Source organism: Falco peregrinus, chromosome 14 (genome assembly GCF_023634155.1).
Source record: "Falco peregrinus isolate bFalPer1 chromosome 14, bFalPer1.pri, whole genome shotgun sequence".
NCBI lineage: Eukaryota > Metazoa > Chordata > Aves > Falconiformes > Falconidae > Falco > Falco peregrinus.
In genome coordinates this window covers 4,276,127-4,295,899 of record NC_073734.1, presented here as the reverse complement: position 1 = coordinate 4,295,899, position 19,773 = coordinate 4,276,127, and the positions used below count along the sequence as shown (strand labels likewise).

The 19,773-nt window shown below is 48.8% G+C and overlaps 3 protein-coding genes across 5 annotated transcripts in view; 1 reads left to right on the top strand and 2 right to left on the bottom strand.

Annotated features, from left to right (window-relative positions):
- The window catches only part of GALNS (galactosamine (N-acetyl)-6-sulfatase), a 48,891-nt gene extending 40,470 nt beyond the window's left edge, over positions 1 to 8,421 (bottom strand). The window contains exons 1-4 of one of the 3 annotated variants that reach the window (XM_005235456.4): positions 8,252 to 8,421; positions 4,697 to 4,820; positions 3,406 to 3,480; positions 2,250 to 2,352 (exon numbers count right to left, since the gene is read on the bottom strand). In XM_005235456.4, the coding sequence (XP_005235513.1) occupies positions 2,250 to 2,352; positions 3,406 to 3,480; positions 4,697 to 4,820; positions 8,252 to 8,347 (398 nt within the window). In that variant the 5' untranslated portion in view covers positions 8,348 to 8,421. Of the gene's footprint in view, positions 1 to 2,249; positions 2,353 to 3,405; positions 3,481 to 4,696; positions 4,821 to 8,251 lie in introns of those variants that run through there. The other 2 variants (XM_055818500.1, XM_027783941.2) reach the window with 2 other exon arrangements.
- TRAPPC2L (trafficking protein particle complex subunit 2L) lies at positions 8,405 to 12,107 on the top strand. Its single transcript, XM_055818502.1, has 5 exons — positions 8,405 to 8,493; positions 9,537 to 9,709; positions 10,849 to 10,936; positions 11,048 to 11,127; positions 11,927 to 12,107. Exons 1-5 carry the CDS (start codon positions 8,461 to 8,463, stop codon positions 11,970 to 11,972), a joined length of 420 nt encoding a protein of 139 aa, XP_055674477.1. The 5' UTR covers positions 8,405 to 8,460; the 3' UTR covers positions 11,973 to 12,107.
- A 1,217-nt stretch (positions 12,108 to 13,324) lies between these two features.
- Positions 13,325 to 19,407, bottom strand: PABPN1L (PABPN1 like, cytoplasmic). Its single transcript, XM_005235503.4, has 8 exons — positions 19,283 to 19,407; positions 18,269 to 18,440; positions 17,607 to 17,715; positions 17,070 to 17,134; positions 16,478 to 16,584; positions 16,276 to 16,363; positions 16,023 to 16,168; positions 13,325 to 15,219 (listed from the first exon to the last, which is right to left on the bottom strand). The coding sequence occupies exons 1-8, from the start codon at positions 19,405 to 19,407 to the stop codon at positions 15,180 to 15,182; spliced, it is 852 nt and encodes a 283-aa protein (XP_005235560.2). The 3' UTR covers positions 13,325 to 15,179.
- Positions 19,408 to 19,773: the final 366 nt, after the last annotated feature.

Sequence of the window (19,773 nt, the reverse complement as noted above, 5' to 3'; positions counted from 1 at the left end):
GAGATGCAGATTACTCTCTCCCTCCTACAACACAAATAAGAGAAAGATATTTAATGAAATGCAACAAATTCTAGAACAGCCATGGAAAATACTTGACTTGCAAACATATAATTAAACTGTGGAACTTACTGTCACAGGACACCCTGAAAAGTTTTTAGAAGGGATTTTGGAAGGATATAAAAATCTTCTGCTGGAAAACGTAAGTCCTTAAAAGCCCTAAAATTCTATGCATGGCTATGGTAAGACCCCAATTTAACTACTGGACTTTGCATTTCTTTACAGCTTTCTAGGAAGCTGGTGGCATGCACAAATGGTAGAGACTGCCTCGTCCTGTCCAGGATTAACAGTTCTTGGGTGCATGATAGTGCACTGCACATTCGTATTTAGTCTGCTTCTTGCTAACAGCTGCAGGTCCTTCCAGATTCGCTGTTTTTCAAATAACTGCCTGGAACCAATCTGTATTTGTGTTGTTTATTTCTTTTCCCTGGGTGTATGAATTTACATTTATTAGCACTGAACTGCATCTTATTGCATTCAGCCCACTGATCCGATTCTTCATGGCCACTCTGCTGTTTGGATTTGTGGTAATAAATAATTCACTGTCTTAGGTTAGTTTGCTTTCTTTCCAGCTTCAGCAGCACCAGTCAATCCAACCACAATTCAAACGTGCTCTCCTCTAACTTGTTAATGAAACTGTTAGATAAATTGTATCCCATTGCTTTCCTAAACAGTATCTCTCTGACAGTACTCCGGTCTGAAGTCTCTTCATTAACAATTACTCTGTTAACCAAGCAGTACTCCTCTGGTATCTTTGTAGTTTTGAAGTTGCTATTTATGCATTTATTTATTACAGCACTGTTCCAAACTGTGAATCAACTGTTCAGAGATCCCCAGACCCCATGGGATTCCATTACAGCCCACGAGCGCATTTGAAATTCGAATGTTACAACTGCACCAGTTTCAACTGTTAGACTGGTAATTCCACCGGGCTCATTTGATCTGAGTATCTTTCAGGCTTTTCCATTCCGATTCTTTGCAGACATCACAAAATATTGTTTTTTAGAAGTTCTTCTGTATCCTCTACATAGATTATACTGTACTTCCATGAAAGTTCATAAAGCTGAAGGACAATATTCACAGAGTATTGGACCACAGAATCATAAAGGTCTTTTCGCACCTAGATAATTTTAAGATTTTCAAGTCCAACCATCAGCCCAGGACTGCCAAATCCACCACTAAACCATGTTCCTAAACACATGGCTTTCAAATCCCTCCAGGGATGGCGACTCCACCATTTGCCTGGGCAGCCTGTTCCAGCGCTTGACCACCCTTTTCATGAAGAATTTTTTTGTAATATCCAATCTAAGCCTGCACTGGCGCAACTTGAGGCTGTTTCCTCTTCTCCTGTTGCTTGCTACTTGGGAGAAGAGACTGCCCCCACCTCGCTAAAGCCTCCTTGCAGGCAGTTGTAGAGAGCGATAAGGTCCCCCCTGAGCCTCCTTTTCTCCAGGCTAAATGACCCCAGTTCCCTCAGCTGCTCCTCACAAGCCTTGTGCTCCAGACCCTTCACCAGCTTTGTCGTCCTTCTCTGGATGTACACCAGTACCTCAATGTCTTTCTTGTAGTGAGGGGCCCAAACCTGAACACAGTATTTGCGGTCATCAGCTCTCTAGGTCTTTTAAAACACCTGGTATCAATTGTCCCAGTCAAGCCTGTTCCTATCCACCCTGACTTTCTACACTTGAAAAACAATCTTTGATGTAGCCCTGGAGATGTCTGCATCTCTACTTCTGTATCACACGCTTCTAGCTCCCAAAAAAGCAGCTTTCACAATTTAGTCTATTAACAAAAAACCTCAACATATCAGGGGCCAAAGATAAAAAGCATGTAGGTGCTCAAGGCAAGTTCCAACAGAACATCTTGGATTTTTTGATTAAATTGTGTGATAGATGGATGAAAGCACAAAGAGTTGAAGGGTTTATAAATAAATAAATACACACACACACACACCGCCTAAAACCTCTTCAACTCTTTGTATGAAGATATATGTATGTACTTGCAATAGTGACACTCAATTCAGAAATTGATCACAGCAGGGGGGAAAATCCACCACAGATTTCAAAAGTTGGACATCTGAGCTTCAGAACAGGTTTTTTTTCCCCTGCAGTTCAGGTTGTTCTGCTGCTCCTTCACAATATGTAAACATGCACACTGAAATCTCAAAGCAAGACATCTTAAAATAAGTTTACCATTTGCCAATAATCTTATTGATGTAGCCAGCTTTCTTCAGCAACTCTGGAAGCAGTAATTCAGAATCTGAGATTCCTCCTACTATATCCTGTGGTGTGTATGCTGCATAAAACAAACAAAAATCTTTCTGACTCTTACAAATATTAGAGCAAGCAGCTCGTGGTTACCTATCATTAGAAGCACTGTTACTGGATCAGAAATAGCAACTAATTTGAAATCCCAGCAATACCACTACTTGGAAGGTCTCCCAGGCCACAAGATTAAGAGAAAAAATTAATAATGAGATCAAAGGGAGAACTCCATCTCCTTGCACACCACAGTCAATAATAAAGGGGGCTGCCACCATGGAATGAAGATAACACCCTTGAAAGCAGGGGTTCATAAAGACAGCAAGTCTTTAGGTGTGCACTGGAGTTGCCTTTGCTCTTGCAGATTTGCTTTATATTTTCTGAACTGAAGGCGTATTTGTCCTAAATGAAATGATTGATAAACTTGCTCAGACTGCAAGAGCTGAAAGAAATTACATCTCACGTCCACAGCTCTCTGGCCCTTGAGAATCTAAGGTGTGACTTTGGTCAGGCCCGAGATAGCCAAGCACGTTTGCTATTACGCAGTGTGAATGCAGCATGTAGCTACTGGTTCTTGCCCAAGCATATGGCATCTGTCACACTGGAACCAACCACAGGAACAAAAACCAACCCAGGGATGTTATGAACTGGTAATCTTGCCCAGTAGAAGCACTACGGGCACAACAGTGCTATAAAACTGCCAAGGCTGAAATGGTTAGAAAACTGGCTGCTGAATAAAACTGCAAGCAGCTTGTTCTTTACTCTGGGTGTCAACATACACCCCATGTGACTTTCTTTCACCAGACAGCAATTAGACTGCCCAGAGGAAACATTTCTCAGCCAGTAGAAGCAAATGGATCAACCAGCCTTGTTTATGTCTCTTAATGCGAGGAGGTTTTCTGCTTGATGAGGAGGAAGCAATACATTTCACGCTTATTAGCAGCAGTTAACATGGCAATCTTTTTGTGCCACTCTGGAAGATCCATGGGGGAAGACCACCGAGCCAAGCCTTTGTCCAAAGCAAAACTTCCTACAAAGCGCAGAGGGAAATTGAGAGAGGAAGGAAAATCAGGAATGAAGCCCATACCGTTTCTGGCATGTGCATTCGTGGTGTAAAAACCATTCCTGACTGGGAGGCGGCCCGTCAACAGTGCTGCTCTTGCTGCAAATAACAAAAAAACATTTTATTTTACATGCTTTCTCTGCTTAATATTAACATTATTGCATTAAGGCTGAGGACAGCATGCTGACTGAAGCATGTCAGTGTCCTTGTGCCACAGCCAGCTACTATGATCACTCACATTAGAAGACGCAGCAACTCTCCTCTTCAGTGAGCCAAGGAGATAGTCAGGTTCTGATGCAATACCATTTGAGTGAGGACAAACCCCACTGAAATTTGGCCCCTCTGTTAAATTACCCATGGCTAAACAGTAATTACTTTCAATAGTCAAAGCAGCTGCCCCTTATCTCAGTAATTATAAAAGGAACTCCTGATGTACATATATATTTAAGAGGAAATCCTAACACAAACTGATTAGATGCTTAAGGCTAAGTTTTCAAGCTTGCCTGAACAAAAGTCATGTAATAGTGAAGAAAGAGCTGTCCAGCTTTGACAATAAAAGTCAGGTCCTTACTGCAGGGAACATTTAAACAGATGTTTAACTTTAAGCACATGCAGTACCACCACTTGACTTAGCAGGATTTCATATCTTAAATGCCTTTTCTGAGCAAGGAAGTCATCAGTACACTGCCAAATTATATCCTAAATGAAATCCCAAATATAAAGCCCCTGTTCCTCATTTTTGTTTCAGTTCTTGGCTGCCAATCAGGTTTGAGAAAAAAAAAAGAAAAAAAAAATCCATCCCACAGAAAAAAACAATAAGGATAAAAATATCTGTGTCTCCCAGACCCAAACGTTTCTTTTATCTCTTGTCCCTTTCTCCAGGAATCTTGCAAGCCACCAGGGTCAAAAGCAGGACATGACCTGCTGCCACTCCTTGCATTAAAGTCTTACCAAAGCCAACAAACTATGTTCAGCAACAATTTAGATACTGCTTTGTTTGTTTATCCCAAACCAAGAAAGATTAAAAAATGCAACAACTAAGGCTAGAATACTAAACCATAATGTAGTAAAAAAATCCTTTAGATGGACTGATTTGATCACTGAAACAGTGCTTTGTATGAACTGAAGATTGTAGGTTTTCCAATCAAAACATAAATAAAAAGGGAGCAAAATCCAAGATCAAAGCACCAAATCCAAACTGCCCTGGGGGTAATCACTGGTTTGGTTACTAGTTCACGTCCGATGCTGGCAAACGTCCCAATCTTCTCAGAAGGTGGCATGCTTATATGCTAGTTTAAAACTCCAGTTTACTTACATGGAGAACAGAGGGGGTTGGCAGTATAAAAATCCAGGAAAAGCATCCCTTCTGAAGCCATCTGGTCTAAGTTAGGAGTTTCCTTAGAAGGCTCTCCAAAAGCTCCCAAATCACCCCAACCCATCTGTAAAAAGAACACACCAAAAGATGTAAAAGTACTTTTACTCTTACACAACAACAATGCTTCTGGGCCCACATAACACTTTTATTGTATCCCTTCATTTCTAAATCTTTATAGTGCTCATCTCCCTACATAGGGATTACTTCACGTGATAAAAATTATATTCCCCAGCCCTGTGAAGCAGGGAACTATTATGCTTTTCACTGGCAAATGGGAAACCAAGGCACACATGAGATTAAATGACTTGCTAACAGGCATTAAAACACTTGTAGCACAACAGGGTAAGAACCCTAATGCCTTCAATCTTACTCAAGTGCCTGAAGACTGGCAAATGCAAACATACCAGGGAGGAAAAGGAAGTTACACATGGTATGTTCAATGTTGTACACCTGCAAAATCTGACCCTTCAGTCCCTGGCTACATGTCTTTGTGTTGGACTCCAGGACTCCATGTCAGCCTGCTCAATCTATTCATCTGTGTACAAGTAACTAGAAATGCAAGGAAAAGGTCTAAACTCAAAAGCAGTGCTGCAGGAAAAAGAGAGAAAGCATTTCTCTTAAAAGCAAGCTCTGGGGAGAAACCTGCCAGAGGCATTATATGTCACTCTGCTTATTTGTAAGACAGTGGTTTCACCCTGTATCTCCCTCCTAATTCAGAGGGGTCACATGCCAGGAAAACCATAAAATTACCATCATGTTGACTGCGTTCATTGCTGAAAACTATTACTGGTAATAATACAAATAAAAGTGACTTAAAACAGAAGGTTCTAGAAGGGAACAACTTAATGAGCAATTAGGCACCATGGTTGCTAGAGATTATATTATGCTTTAAAAAAGGCAATAGCTTTCTTTAATACAGATGCGTATCAGGTGAGCAACTGATATGGAGGGCATAATGTATCAAGATCTTTATAAAACCATCTGTCTGGTCCCATTTGAAAGTCTAACATTTACACTGCAGTGGTGCAGTTTGGAAACAAAAATTGTTGGAGAGCTGCAGAGCCGGCTGCTGAGGTTTGAGCAAGGAGCAGTTAAACGGTACCACCTAACACTAGGACGTGGAATTAAAACGGATTCAGTGGGATCACCCCCATCTTTACCATCAAGGAGAAAAAAAAACCATTATCACATTGCTCTAATTCACACACAGTGACAGAGTCACAGAAGTTAGTGAAGGACCAAAGTCAAAAGACCATGGAGAAGTGTTTTTAATGAACAGCATATTAAATAAATAAATAGTTCACAGAAGGTCCAGTCAGGATATGTACCTCATCATGTCTCATGCCATACCAACACTTCTAGAGTGGGATAATCACTGTCCCAAGGAGCTTTCATCTTGAAAATTACAAGTGCCAGCTTAGGGGGAAATATTCCTGAATGGAAAATTGAGATGGACTGCCAGAGGCTCAACTGGCCAGAAAAATGAGGCTTACAAGGCAATTATCTTGTACAGGAGTGTAGAAACACCATGAAAACAACTGTCACACTGAAATGGCAGAACAGAACCAAACAGGTGATAAGAGCTTGCCCGCCCTTTGAGTCACGCACCCACCCTCATTAGCTTTTCAAGTAGTTTAAAACAGCACACAATGCATTTCAACTATAAACACACCTGAAGTGACATGAAAATATTATTAGAGAAGCAAAACAGGAAGATGGCAGCAACTTGAATGTGTTGAAAATTAATGTATTTCCTTACCTACGTGGCTAAGACCACTACAAAAATGAAAACATGCAAAAATGAAAAGACTTTTCATTGGAAACAAATCTGTGATTACTTCCACTCTTGAGATTTGTTGCCTTCCCCCTGCCCCAGTTCAGAGAATAAAAATTAGCAGAATGAGTTTTCTTCTTGTTTAGTTTTCCAGGAGGCAAGTTTGGGTTTCTAAAACATGTCCTGAAATGTACTGGACTTTCTTTGTCTACACTTGTAGATACACCTTATTCAGTGCTATGACAACCACATCCATCACTGGTATTCGGTTGCCAGTTATTTTTGTAGGCTACAAAACCAAGTCTTAGCTTCAGAAGGATTCAATCAAGGTTTGAAAAATCACCAAGACACAGTTTTTCAACATTTACCAGCCAGTGGAATCATTTGTCAAGGACTGCGGAATTAATTGCTCAGCCATTATGAACAGACTGATAGATAAGATGATTAGGTTGATGATAAGGTATGTAGGTGTGTAAGCATCAATTCCAAAAGGCTTGCATATGGCCTTGACTTTATAGATCTGAGAGGTCTCATTTGTTTTCATCAGGACATTGACACAAGAAATAGCAAGAGGTTTGCATGCAGTGTCTCTAGGGCAGGGATACGCTGGGCCTGGGCCTTCCTTTCATTTCTTCACCACTTTTTACACAAAATATGGCAAGGACTCAAGAAAGCAACAAAGCATGATGGCTTTCAGAGTAAGTACCTACAGACTTACTCAACTATTCCTGCTTATTTCAACCAGACTTCTCCAGATCATCACATCAGCCCCTGAGTTATGCCTGAATCACTGTGCTGAAGACCTCTGACCATGGATCACAGTAGAGACCTTGTCCACGTGGTACCCCACAGGCCCCAGCCTGCTGACAAAGGGAACAGATGTGGCACACAGCTGAACACGAAGGCCGTGCCACCTGGAAGGGATGGTGTGTGAGCCTGGAAACTATGACTTAAGGGAGACTGTGCACATCAGGGAGAGCTCTGCTCCACAGAGTCAGTGAAACAGAGCTCTAGAGAGCACAAAGCAGCAAATAAATGCTCAAGACACGCTCTCAAAACACAAATCTTGCCAGGCCCAAAAGTGGCCCTTGATGTGTACTTAGGAGGATGTCCAGAAGAGTAATTTACAGGATAAGGCTCACGGGCAGCCAACTTGGTGAAACCCCTATTTCAAGGTCTCTGCCTTAGCACCAGTCCAGCTTTGGACCCAGCCCACAGGCCACGATGCTCCTGCAAGCTCAGGGACCACCGCCACAGTGTCTCTGACCAGCCCTGCATGCACCGCGTAGAAATTTCCCAGACCTCAGGACATTTTTGAACAGCTGCCCTGCCTGAAAGGTGCTGGTGCTCAACCTATCCCTGCCAAGGACCCTGGGCCTAGGAGAGGGTGGGCTGCCACCAGAACCCCTCTGCCAGCCCTGGGACCCCACCTCACCACCCCACTCTTGCCTTGGTGACCAGCCCCACCAGCCCACACACCATAACAAGCACTCTGTGGAGCCAAGCCCCCAGTTTCCCTCAGCCACAGTGACCCCTTCCCAGGTACCCAAGCCCCCTCTGGGGACAGGCACACAGCCCCCTTCTGGGTCACAAACAGGCCGCCCTCCCCAGAGACGAACCTCCACTCCCTCCATCCTAACACCTCCCACAAGCGACTTCCTCCCGGTGGCCCGGGCCCCTGCCCCCCGCTGACAGGCCGCTGCCCCCCGGGCCCCACTCACGTCGTCCATGAGGAGGAGCAGGAGGTTGGGCGGCGCGGCCGCGGCGGGGCCCAGGGCCCAGCTCAGGCAGAGGGGCAGCACCAGCGCCCTCGCCATGGCAACGGCCGCCCCGCGCGCCCCCCGCGCGTTACGGCAGCGCGGCTCGCGCCCGCGTCACGTGACCCGCCCGCGGGGCGGGGCGGGGCGGGGCCGGCGTAGGCGGGGACAAGATGGCGGTGTGCATCGCCGTGATCGCCAAGGAGGTGGAGCGGGGTTGGGCCTGCAGGCCGTGGGGGGCGGGGGGGTGCTATAGGGCCTGGGCGAGGCCGGGTGGAGGTGAACAGGGGTGAGGGGGGTGGGGCTGCCTCAGGCTGGGGGGCTGAGGGGACAGGGGCGGCTGTGGGGCCTGGGCAGGGCTGAGGGGCCGGGTGGAGCTGTGGGCCCTGAACACGGGTGAAGGGAGCGGGGCTGAGTCCCAGAGTTTGGGGTCTGGGGGGCTACAGGTGAAGCTGTGGGGCCTGAGCAGGGCTGAGGGGAGAGGGGCTGGCTCTCAGGGTGTGGGGGTGGAGGTCCTGAGTGGGGCAGGGGAGTCAGGTGGGACCTGAACATGGGTGAGGGGAGTGGGGCTGAGTGTCAGGCTGTGGGGTCTGAGGGAGGCAGGGGGGTCAGGTGGGACCTGAGCAGACCTGAGGGGAGAGGGGCTGGATCTCAGAGTATGGGGCTGCAGGTCCTGAGTGGAGCAGCAGGGCCAGGCGGGGTTGTGGGGCCTGAAGAGGGGTGAGGATGGCAGCAGCATTGCTGTGAGGCTGTGGGGCAGGGGCAAGAGAAACAGAGCATAGCCTTGGCAGATACAGACGGGAGCAGGGCAGACACTGGAGATTGAAGTGGGCTGGGCAGGAGCAGGCTGGGGTCAGGGCAGGGGGAGCTGGTGCAGCGAGCACAAGGACAGTGTGAAGGTGCCCTGGGGTGTCCTGCTGCCAGGAGAGGAGAGGGGTTTTCCTCAGAAAGAGCTGGGGACAGGCTCTGCTGGCACAAGGAGGCAGGTCAAGCAGTGGAGAGATCTGAGCCTTGTGCGGTGCCTGTGCAAATGATTCTTTTACCACTGCTGCTTGGAGACCGATCCACTTCACAAGTACTGCAAGGTGTAAAGGGGAGTTGTGCTGTGACAGCTGTGAAAGTAAAATGGTTAAATAGTTTACTTCCAACAGAGCAGTGCTTTGGGTGAAAGCAGTGTTGTGGCATCAGCCATTGCTTTTACACAGCAGAGTGGCTGGTCCTAGTTAGTGTAACTTGTTCTCCTTCTCAGAACTATCCCCTCTACATCCGGAGTGTTCCAACTGAAAATGAGCTGAAGTTCCACTACACTGTGCACACTTCCCTTGATGTTGTGGATGAAAAGATCTCTGCGATGGGCAAGGCTCTTGTAGATCAGAGGGAACTGTACCTAGGGCTTCTTTACCCCACTGAAGACTACAAGGTGTATCTTTCTAATGCTTTTTGCCATGCCATTATGTATCTTTAAGCTCTTTCTTGCAAGGGGCTCTGCCTGGGAAAACTCTCTTCCTATTTGGTGGCATGTTAAAGACATCAGCAGAAAATGTACAGACTTGTTCACTGACCAGTTTGTCAGGTAGCGGTTCAAGGTGGGTGCCTTGGTCAGTTCAGCATCTGTTTTGTTGCCCAACCAGGTGGTGGAAAAAATTATTTTTAGCCTACATGAGGGAGTGCAATGTGTGAACAGTGCCTCGTGCAGCTAGACTTCACCTTTCATAAACTGGGTGGTTTATTCCCTGATTAGTTAAAACAGTTGGCTGCAACTAGGACAAAGCTTAGACTCCAATAAAACTCCAGCAAAAGCAGCAGGAGTATGAAGGTATCTCTGGTCAAGTACCTAAATCCCAGGTCTGATTTCCCTAAGATCTGTACTCCACGGCCACAGCTTCCCCAGCGTTTTTAAGTCACAAAGTTGGTTTTTTGAGCTTTCTTTGGCTTTTTCTCTGAATCCCACAGATGGAAGTTATCAGCAGACCTGATTTCTGGGTTTCCATAAACTGGTTGTTAATTCATGAAGTTGGAGGTGGGTCACATTGGCCGATATTGGAAGATCTTTCCAGGTCTCTGATTGTGGTCTTCCAAACAAGAATAAATAAGGTGGCTGTGTCGTTAAAATGTTTCCTAAGAGAAAAACCTTTCCAAAATAGTTAGTGGGAAGCTGCTTCTGAAATTGCAAGGCATGCCTTACTGGCCCTGGAGTACTCAAAGATGGCAGAAGTCAGGTAGAAAGGGGATACAGTTCCTGCATTCTAGTGTCCTGCATCAGCTGGTGCACACAGAGCCTTGATGAATTAATCCAGACTAGAGTTTAAAATGGATCAGTTAAAACTACTTCAGCCACTGTTTGGGTAGCTTGAAGGTACTGGTCAGATGACACTGTAAGATCACCATCAGGTCATCCAGAACCTTACCAAACATGCCTGATCTAGTCCTAGCTATGTGCTGGACACAGCAGGAACATCATGTTTCCTTTCAGCTTATTTCTTTGAGTGTATTCCAGCCTTGTTTTAGTTGCTTTGCCAGGCTCTGGTGTGTCAGAAGCACATGCCTTAACAGATGCACAGATACGGCTACGTGACAAATTCGAAGGTGAAGTTTGTTATGGTGGTGGATTCTTCAAACACAGCACTTCGAGACAATGAGATCCGCAGCGTAAGTGCAGGAAATCAGCACAACTTGCCACATCAGTGTTTTTACTACTTCCGCTTATTCATAAAGTGCTGAGAAGAAAAAAAAAAAAATTAAACTATAATCCCTTTTCAGATGTTCCGAAAGCTGCATAATTCATATACAGACATAATGTGCAACCCTTTTTATAACCCTGGGGACCGTATCCATTCCAGGTAAGTGGGATGACCATGCTGATCTTTTGTCATCTTTGTGGAACTTTTAGTGTATCTATGATCTAATAGGACCAAGAGCATAACCCCTGTGGTTGCCCAGTTCAGATGTGTGCTCTAACTGCCTGAATGGAGAACAGCTGTGTTGTCTTTGGGCCCTTACTGAGTAACAGAAAACTGATAGTCTCATGAGAAGTTTCATTGAATTCTCACTCCCACCTCAGAACTGGTGTTAGAAAATTAATTTCCTGAGGAGAAAAAATTGCCTGTTCCATAGGTAAATATGAAAACAAACGTAGGTAAGTAGAGCAGCTTAAAGACTGAACAACTGCACTTATCCTTGGGTGAGGACAGGTGGGCATTCAGCATGTGTAATTCCTCACATGTGAGGGCTAGTGCCCACCATTTCTCACCTGTAATCTCACAGGGAATTTTAATTCTGTTGGGAGCTTCCATTGCCTAGGCAAGAACAAATTCTTTTATACTTTGCTGAGGCAGGCCATGGGAGACAGTCCGCAATGAACTTCTCAGCGTGAGTCCTTCCCATGGGCTGCAGTTTTTCACAAGCTGCTCCAGTGTGGGTCCCCTACAGCCAGGATAAGACCTGCCCTTACTTAATCAAAAGTAATTATTTACTCAATGGAGCATGCTGTAGTTAAAGAGTAAAACCATATATTCCACTTAGGGAGAGCCAGCTTGTTAACCAGTAAGAGGCACTGTTAGCCATTGGCTTTTTTACAAGAGGTCTGCTGTGCAGAACTAGCTGCTTCCTTTAATATTCTGTGTTCATTTCTTTCTCTAGGGCTTTTGATAGCATGGTGAACTCCATGATGATGCAGGTGTGCTGAAGCTCTCCCCTTCTCATCCAAGCACTGAGAACATTCCCCACATGTAGGTGTGTGCCTACAAAGTGATGTATATATTGTCTTCATTCTGTGTAATATTTTTATTCTGTGTAGAATAAACTTGATGTCTGCAAGGTTTCCTGAGTATAGCACAGAAGTTGCTGTTCAGCTTTATGCCTTCAGGTAACATGTGAGAGGCAGCTCTCCCTTCAGGAAGGATACTGTGTCAGATAGGAGGTTTGTTCCCTACAGAAATGTGTGCAGCTGTGCCTCTGTGCAACTCAGATGTTTCTGTAGAAGTTGGGCTTTGTGTAAAAACAGCAGTTCTTGCTGTGCTTGTGATTAGAGCAAGCACAGCTGCACAAAAGAGACAGCTAGGAGATTATTATTAGGGTCAACCTAGATTTTAGTCAGCTGAGATGCAGAGTGGCACTGTTCCTCAGAAGTAATGGTGCTTCAGAGCAGTTCCTCTGAAGCAGGAACAGCACATCAGCCACAGCAGTCCTTTTGCTGTTTGCCAACCCCCTTTGCTGCTGCTCAGGACTGCTCATTCTGACAGGAACATCACAAGCAATGCTTAATTCAAACATAAGTGGGCTCCTCAGCCTGGTTTTCCTTAGCTGGGAGCACTCAGACCTGTATGCCCTTACTGCGTTAGTTCTTGGAAAGAGAAAACTCCACAATTAAGGCTCCAGGTTTCTCTGCAGCCCCAGCCACTGTTTACGTACTCAAGAAGGCTCTGGCAGATGGCAAACAGCTGGGCTCAGAGCACCACCTTCAACCCAGTCAAGCCCTGCACTGGTCTTGCCTTCCTGGGGAAGATCTTTGGATGACTCCCACACAACAGTATTTGCTGTTATCACTTTGCACCTCATTCAGGCAGGCCGGGCACACCAAGCAGTTATTTCTAGCCCAGGCCAGGGAGCACAGGTAGTGCAGCTGGGATAAATCCACACCAAGAGATTAAGACATTAGGATTGCACAGCTGCCTGGCTCATCCCAAACTAAACTCTATTAGCATCTCCTCCCCCTGCAGCTCCCCACTGTTCTACCAAATCAATAGCAGGTATTTATACAGAAAACACACAAACTAAACTAGAAAGGCATCCCCGCTTCATCACTTGTGCAGTACACTCGCCCTCTGCGAGGCCGCACAGCTACAGCATGTTCAGCAGAGGTAATGCAGGCATAGGCACCAAACAGCTACTCAGTACTTTATACACCTCTACTCCACTTCTGCCCCACAGGCTGCAGTCTGTGCTTCAAGCACCCAATTGGTTAAAAATACATAAAACATAGCTAAAAATAAAAATAGCTGCACAGCTCCAAAGGATACAAGCCTGGAGAAAGCCAGGTCAGCGTAGAGCGTCAGCTCACAGCCAGCACCATCTCACTGCAGATGAAGTTCACACAGCAAGATCGTTTATTTTAAAAATAAGTGACATTTACAATACTTTCTCAAACAGAACTTAAATACATTTAATCAACAACAACCTGTCAAATAACGGGAGATGAAAGTGTTCAAGCCTCTCCCACCATCTAAACAAGGCACAGCTGTACACTGCTATTCCAAAACATTTTCATATAAAAAAATCTTCACTTTTTTTTCACTCCCAGAGACAGGAGCTTAGCATTTCCTCTTCCACAACACAGTCTAAACACCCCAAAGTATTTTTTATTAAAAATTAAGTCTCAAGAATTTAGAAAGCTACTAAATGGAAAGTTTAAAGCCCTAGAAAAAGCCAGTTTTGTAGTCTAGGCCTAAGGGTACCTCAGATCAAGGCCGGTCTCAGCAGCACAGACCACACTGGGCAAAGGGCAAAAATCAATGCAACATGAAGAGTTAAGTCCCCAAGCTTGAAAAAAAAATAATCTTGTGATCTTAAGGGGGCGGGGGGCACGGAATTCAGTGGGATTTTTAGCCTGGCAATGCCCCCTGAGCTGTGAAAAGCTGCTTTAGGAGTCAGTTGCATCTGGGTTAGAGGAATCCTAACTAAGGATCCTGAAAGATTAGTGTGAGAATTATATAATAAAACCAATTTCAGTGCAGAACTTCACACAGTAACAGTCTGCTGGTGTTCACAGCCTACCTCTCTTAGCAGAGTTTTTCCTCTAAAAGCAGTTTCAGAGCTCACACAAACACAAGGATCAGCAGGAAGGGGAAGTGCCAGGCAGCGCTTGTTCCCTAGTACCCAGCTCCTGGGATGCACTTTGGTCCTGACCCTCTAATCTAGCTGGGCTTACACCATCCCCAAATGGGAATCCAGAGGAGGAAAGGTGATGGGAGTCAAGAAGAAGGTTCAGACTAAATTTGGAGATGATTTTGAAATAGTGCTACTGCAAGAAAGAAAGTAAAATCTAAGTTGGCAGCACCCTTTGACCCTTGGAGCTTTAGAACACAAGCAGGAGCAGGGAAAAGAGGGTTGATGGCTTTTGTAATAAAAGAGTTTTGACACCCAGGTCTTGTTTAACCACCACAGAGAGGCTTCCAGAGAAACAGCAAGGGATGCTTCTTCCCTCCTGTAGTGGTCAGATGCACAACAGCAGCAGAGAGCTAAAAAAAACAGATCCAAGCCAGATCATTAGGCTCCATCCTCTTCCTGAGAGGAAGGTCACTAATCCACAAGGCTGTTGAAGGAAAAGCTCCCCAACAGTCAGATCTAGAGCTGCAGCCCAAGACCTTCTCTGCTGATCTGGAGAAGAAAAAGAGTCTTTGGAAAGGCCTTTAGGATCTTTAAGAGCAAGAGAAAGCAGCATGCAGCTCCTGTAGAAACAGTTTGCAAAGGGTGCTTCATGGGTGGAGCAGGACAGGTCCGCCCCCGCAGCGCAGTGGAGAGCATTTTGACATCTAGAAGCCAAGCCAAACCCTCCGGTACAGCCCTTTGCTATGGGATGAGAATGAGACCTGGTGATCTGGGAGAGCTCTTCCCTTCGCATGGCCGGGGATGAGACTGTTCCTGATGAAAACTCAAACCGCTAAGCAAGGTGAAGGTGAGACCCTCCTGGGATTGCTGATGGGTGGAGTGGATCCAGTCTTCCCTCCCGTAGACTGGCACATGGCTGCCTCGCCAGTAATCCTTGCAGCCAGGCAGATGGCATTTTTAAAATTAATCTTTTTTTTTTTGGCTTGGGTAGGCGTATTTTTAAGTCTCTCCAGTCCTGTCTCCCCATTTCAGTCCCATCGGCATCACCAGGGCAGTCCAGTCCTTTCTAGTATGGAAAATACCAAGGCAGCAGCCTTGCCCGACCCCTAAACAGGAACAAAAAGAGCATCCTAAAGCACAGGAGCATCGCTCAGCTGAGATATCAGCTGTGCCAAAAAGCACAGCTACCTGCTCCATCACCCCTCCAAGAGCTGGGATTCACCCTCCTGCCCCAGCCAACCTAGACTGAACCCCCAAAGACAGGGAGCCCCAAAGCCAGGCTCTGGGACTGGTCAGGCTGAGAATGCAATGCCCACCCAACCACTCCCCAAATCCCTGCAGGGACACCAGCACATTTCCACGTGTTTCTTTCACTTCCAAAGCTCTTTCCCCGCTTCCTCGCCACCAGTGCCGAAGGGGCTGGGGCGTCATTGAAGCTAATCCACAGCGAGCTCACAGATGCACGAGCAGCAGGAGGTGTGTGGAGAACAGCTCCAGGCCTGTGCTGGGGATGCGAGGGATGCCGGGACAGCAGTGTGGATGCAGCTGCCACACCATTGCTGGCTGCTCACTTCAGTTCTTCCCCCTCCCAGCTGTCCACAGCCCCCCCCCCCCCCCAAGATGCCAGTGTCCCATCCAGGCCAGCCACCAGGCTCCTGCCAACCCTACAGACACCGGGGTGATGCTAACAGCACGCGATGCGCAGGAGACATTTCTAGCACTGGTCTCCAGGAGGATATTCCTGCCAGGGCCCTTTCTCCCTCCTCCTGCCCATGCCAGGGTGGGGGGTGCAAAGCCGAGAAGCTGAGCACAGCCAGAGTAAGGGGCAGGTATCATCATCCTGGGGACACTCTGCTCCACAGGGATCTTGATCCAAATATGCCAGACTCACCCCTGCCCAGCCACTCACCTGTACATCCTCCCTCGCACCCTTGGGTGCTGCCCTCTGTAGTAGCCTCCCCGTTGGGCCAGCCCTCCCCGGGCCTGGAAGCAGCCCCGGTAGCCCCCACGGTCGGTGGTACTGATGCCTGGCATGTTGGTCCTCTTGGGCAGCACCTGCAAGGCAGTGGGTGGCTCAGCCAGCACTGGGATTCAGCACAGTCCCACACACATGGGGCTGGGAAGGATGGGTGCAGCACCCCAGGGCCTCATCCAGCTCTTACCTTAATAATACGGCCTCTGAACACGCTCTCATCCAGCTCCACCGCAGCCCTCACAGAGCTCTTCTCTTCAAACTCGATGTAGGCGTACCTGCAAGGGACAGGGTGAGCAGAGCCCCAGGGACACCCCACTGCTCCTAAAGGCTGGGGAGCACAGGGCAGCACCCTTGAGACCCCAGCTCCGGCCCCTGCACACAGCACCGACCCTTTGGGATGCCCCGAGAACTTGTCGCAGAGGATGGTCACTCGGTTGATCTGCCCACAGCTGTTGAAGTGAGATTCCAGCTCTTCTGCTGTGCCCCCGTAATCCACCTGCAACGATAGCCCCGGCCCCTCCAGCCAGCACCCCCTGGCCTGTGGGTCTGCATTCACACACCATCACAGGAGGCAAAGGGCCTGGCTGACCCCACTCACACCTTGCCACCACAGCTTCACCACCTCCTGAGTTCAGGAGACCCTTCCAGCTGAATGCTCCAGCCTGGAAACCCAAATCTATGAGACTCCATGGACTCTAAAGCTGCCCCTGCTTTGAGAGAACAAGCAACACTGCACAACCTGCAGCTTCCAGAGGGGTATTTTGGGGAGCTGACACTTGCAACAGATTATCTGCAAGTGGCTAAGAATCACAGGCAGATGCTGAGCCACATTCCCAGTCTGGGCTAGGCAGAGAACAGTTCAGGATGGGACCAGCCAGCCTTTGGTGGGAGTGGATGGGCCCCCGCGCTAGGGATCTAGGACAGATGTCCAGCTGGACAAAGAGCAGCAAGAGAGGCTCTGCTCCAGGGTCTCCCACTTACGTTGCCCACGTAGATGGAACGCTGGTCAACCTCCATCTTTTCCTCAGTTGCCTTTAGGAAGGGACCTGCAGAGACAAGGGCTGCTTTACCATGCAGTTGCAGGAGCCCTCTGCCAGAGTGATGTCTGTGCATGCAGGTCTGCTACCAACGTTGCCACCACCAAGCTGACACACTGCGTAGCTCTTCAGATCCCACATCACATCTGGGCATACCCAAATCCCCACACTGCTCTCTCCTCCTCCATCCCCTAGCTCCCTTTCTCTTCACAGAACCCCCCCGCAGGGTGAATACTCTACTGGGGCTATTGGTGCTAAACTCAATTACTTAACTGAATTAAATTTAATCAATTTACTGCATCTTAGCCTGTACACTACCAGGGAAGCGGGTATATCCTGTATTAGCACCATTCCATGCCTGGGAGCCCCATCCCTCACCCACCTTATGTGTCCAGCCCCAGGCTGCTCCAGCTCCAGTTGCCACCCCATGCCCCAGGAGTGTCCCTGGGGGGACACAGCAACACCCAGGGACTGCCCATACCTGCCTCTGCGCTCATGATGAAGCGGCTTTCAGCTTTCATCTGCAACTCCTTCAGCCTCTCATCCTCTTTCTCCATCTCCCGCACTCTGGCTTTGATGGCCTCCAGCTCCTGCAACCCAAACCAAGACCTGTGTCAGCAGCACACGAAGCTGGGATGCCCTGACCCCGCTCCTCACCCTGGCCTGGGACACTGCAGTGCTGCACAGCACACAGCTCCACCAGCAGTGCCCTCCCAGGCTGGGACAAGGGTGGGCTGGGTGCTGGGGACAACAGCCTGTCCCACAAACAGGGACTTCAGCTCCCAGCTTCACTAGGGAGAAAACAAACAGGCAAATATTTCCTTTCACATGCTTGCTTGCACAGCGGCACGTGCTGCAGCAGAGGTGCCCCAGAAGCACCACAGCTGCCAGCGGGAACCAGAGATTTAAGCTGGTGACAAACACGAGCCATTTACTTTTGCTCAGCCAGGAAGACATCTCAGCAGCAAAAGCTAGGCAGCAGGAGAGCAACAACTCTACTTCCAGCTTCTCAGCTCATGGATTTTAACATCAGGTGCCCAAGATTATTCTTAATTTTTGGAAGCCTTGAAGAGAGGTGTAGAAGGTTTTCTGTTTCCTTGGAGAAACAGAGAAAACAGATTCCATATTCTGCCAGGCACTCACTGGGTCCTGCACAGCCAGCTCTTCTGCGCTGTCCCCCTCCAGGGGGGAGTCCGAGTCACCATCTGCAGCTTTCTGCAGAGCTGCCATCTCTGTCACGTCCCAGGACACCTCCACTGCTGCCAGAGATGGTGGGTCCTGCCAGCAGGTCTCTGAAGCATCCAGGAAAAGAGAACTGGGGAGGATCAGGGGAAAAAAGTCATTTAACAAACAAACAATCAGCCATTTAACATAGAACCTAAAGCAGAACAGCAACCAGGCAAAGGCTCTAAGGGTGCTCCCAGCAGAAGGATGAACAGGTGCCACTGCAGCCGTTTGCTCTCGATGCTGCAGGCAGGCTTGCAGCAAGAGCCCACAACTGCAGGAGCAAGGGCTACTGAAAGGTCTTCAGCTCATACTGAGCTGCTTGCTAACAATCCAGGGGGGCTGTAGAGGGGATCTGGAAGCAGCTTCCCTTGGGTGGAAAAAAAAACCCCAAGCACAAGCATCACAGCCTGCTAGCAGGGAAGTGGAAGAGGGGGCAAGACGTGCCCCAGCAGCAGGGCAGCCAGGCTGCACAGCAGGAGCAGCAGGGAGCCCTGCCTCACCGCTGCACCCCTCCACCCCGGGGCTCTTGGTTTGAGCCCACAGAGGGACAACCTCCTCCTCCCCACCCCCGCGAGTAAGCTGCTGACCCCGCTCCAGCCCCGGGAGCCTCTGCGCCTGTCCCCGGGCTGGGCCCTGTCCCCGGGCTGGGCGCTGTCCCCGGGCTGGGCGCTGTCCCCGGGCCCACCTTGCCCGGTCCCCGGCCCACCTCGCCCGGTCCCCGGCCATGCTGCGCTGCCTCCGCGGAGCCGGCGGGACCAGCTGAGCGGCGGCGCCGCGTGCCGGTCTCCCCCCACCACGTGCGCGTTTCCCGCCGGCGCGCCGCTTTCAGACATCAGCGGCCAATCAAGGCAGGGCGCGGCGCCAGGCCCCGCCCTGTGCCTGCAGGGCGGGGGAGGCGGCCCTGACCAGCCGTGAGCCAGGGGGGGTTACAGGTTCGAGTCCCGGGGGCGGCAGCGGACACGCGTGTGCACCCGGGGAGCACACGCGTGGCCGCGCAGGGGCACGGCATTGCCCTCACCTGGGTTCGGGGACTCCCCCCGGCCCTCCTTGTCCATCGACCCCCATGGTGGTGCTGGGGACCGCAGCCAGCTCTGGCATAGGGGCAGCAGCATCTGCAGCAGGGAGGGAAGATCCCGTTGGGTTCCCTGGGGACAACCCTGAGTGCCCCCCCGCTGTGGACACCACTCCTCAGAGCCAGACGCGGTGCAACCACTGACCCCGGGGCTATAATGACTCCACAGCCCCCCCGGATTATAATGCCCCCCACTAGGCTGCGGGGTGCAGGGTGCTGCCTGGAGAGGGGCATGAGGGCACCCAGCACAAGCCCAGACTATGGAGTCACCGGCTGATATTAAATTGTCTTTATTACACAGATACAGAGTTAAGAACAGACATAACCTGAATCATAAAGTTTACATCTT

Coding starts and splice junctions, on each gene's coding strand:
- TRAPPC2L (XM_055818502.1), top strand. CDS start 8,461: ATGGCGGTGTGCATCGCCGTGATCGCCAAGGAG. Junction 10,937..11,047: donor GAGACAATGAGATCCGCAGC/GTAAGTGCAGGA, acceptor ATCCCTTTTCAG/ATGTTCCGAAAGCTGCATAA. Junction 11,128..11,926: donor GGGGACCGTATCCATTCCAG/GTAAGTGGGATG, acceptor TTCTTTCTCTAG/GGCTTTTGATAGCATGGTGA.
- PABPN1L (XM_005235503.4), bottom strand. CDS start 19,407: ATGGACAAGGAGGGCCGGGGGGAGTCCCCGAACCCAGGTGAGGGCAAT. Junction 16,364..16,477: donor TTCTCGGGGCATCCCAAAGG/GTCGGTGCTGTG, acceptor TGTCCCTTGCAG/GTACGCCTACATCGAGTTTG. Junction 15,220..16,022: donor GTGCGAGGGAGGATGTACAG/GTGAGTGGCTGG, acceptor GTTCCTGTTTAG/GGGTCGGGCAAGGCTGCTGC.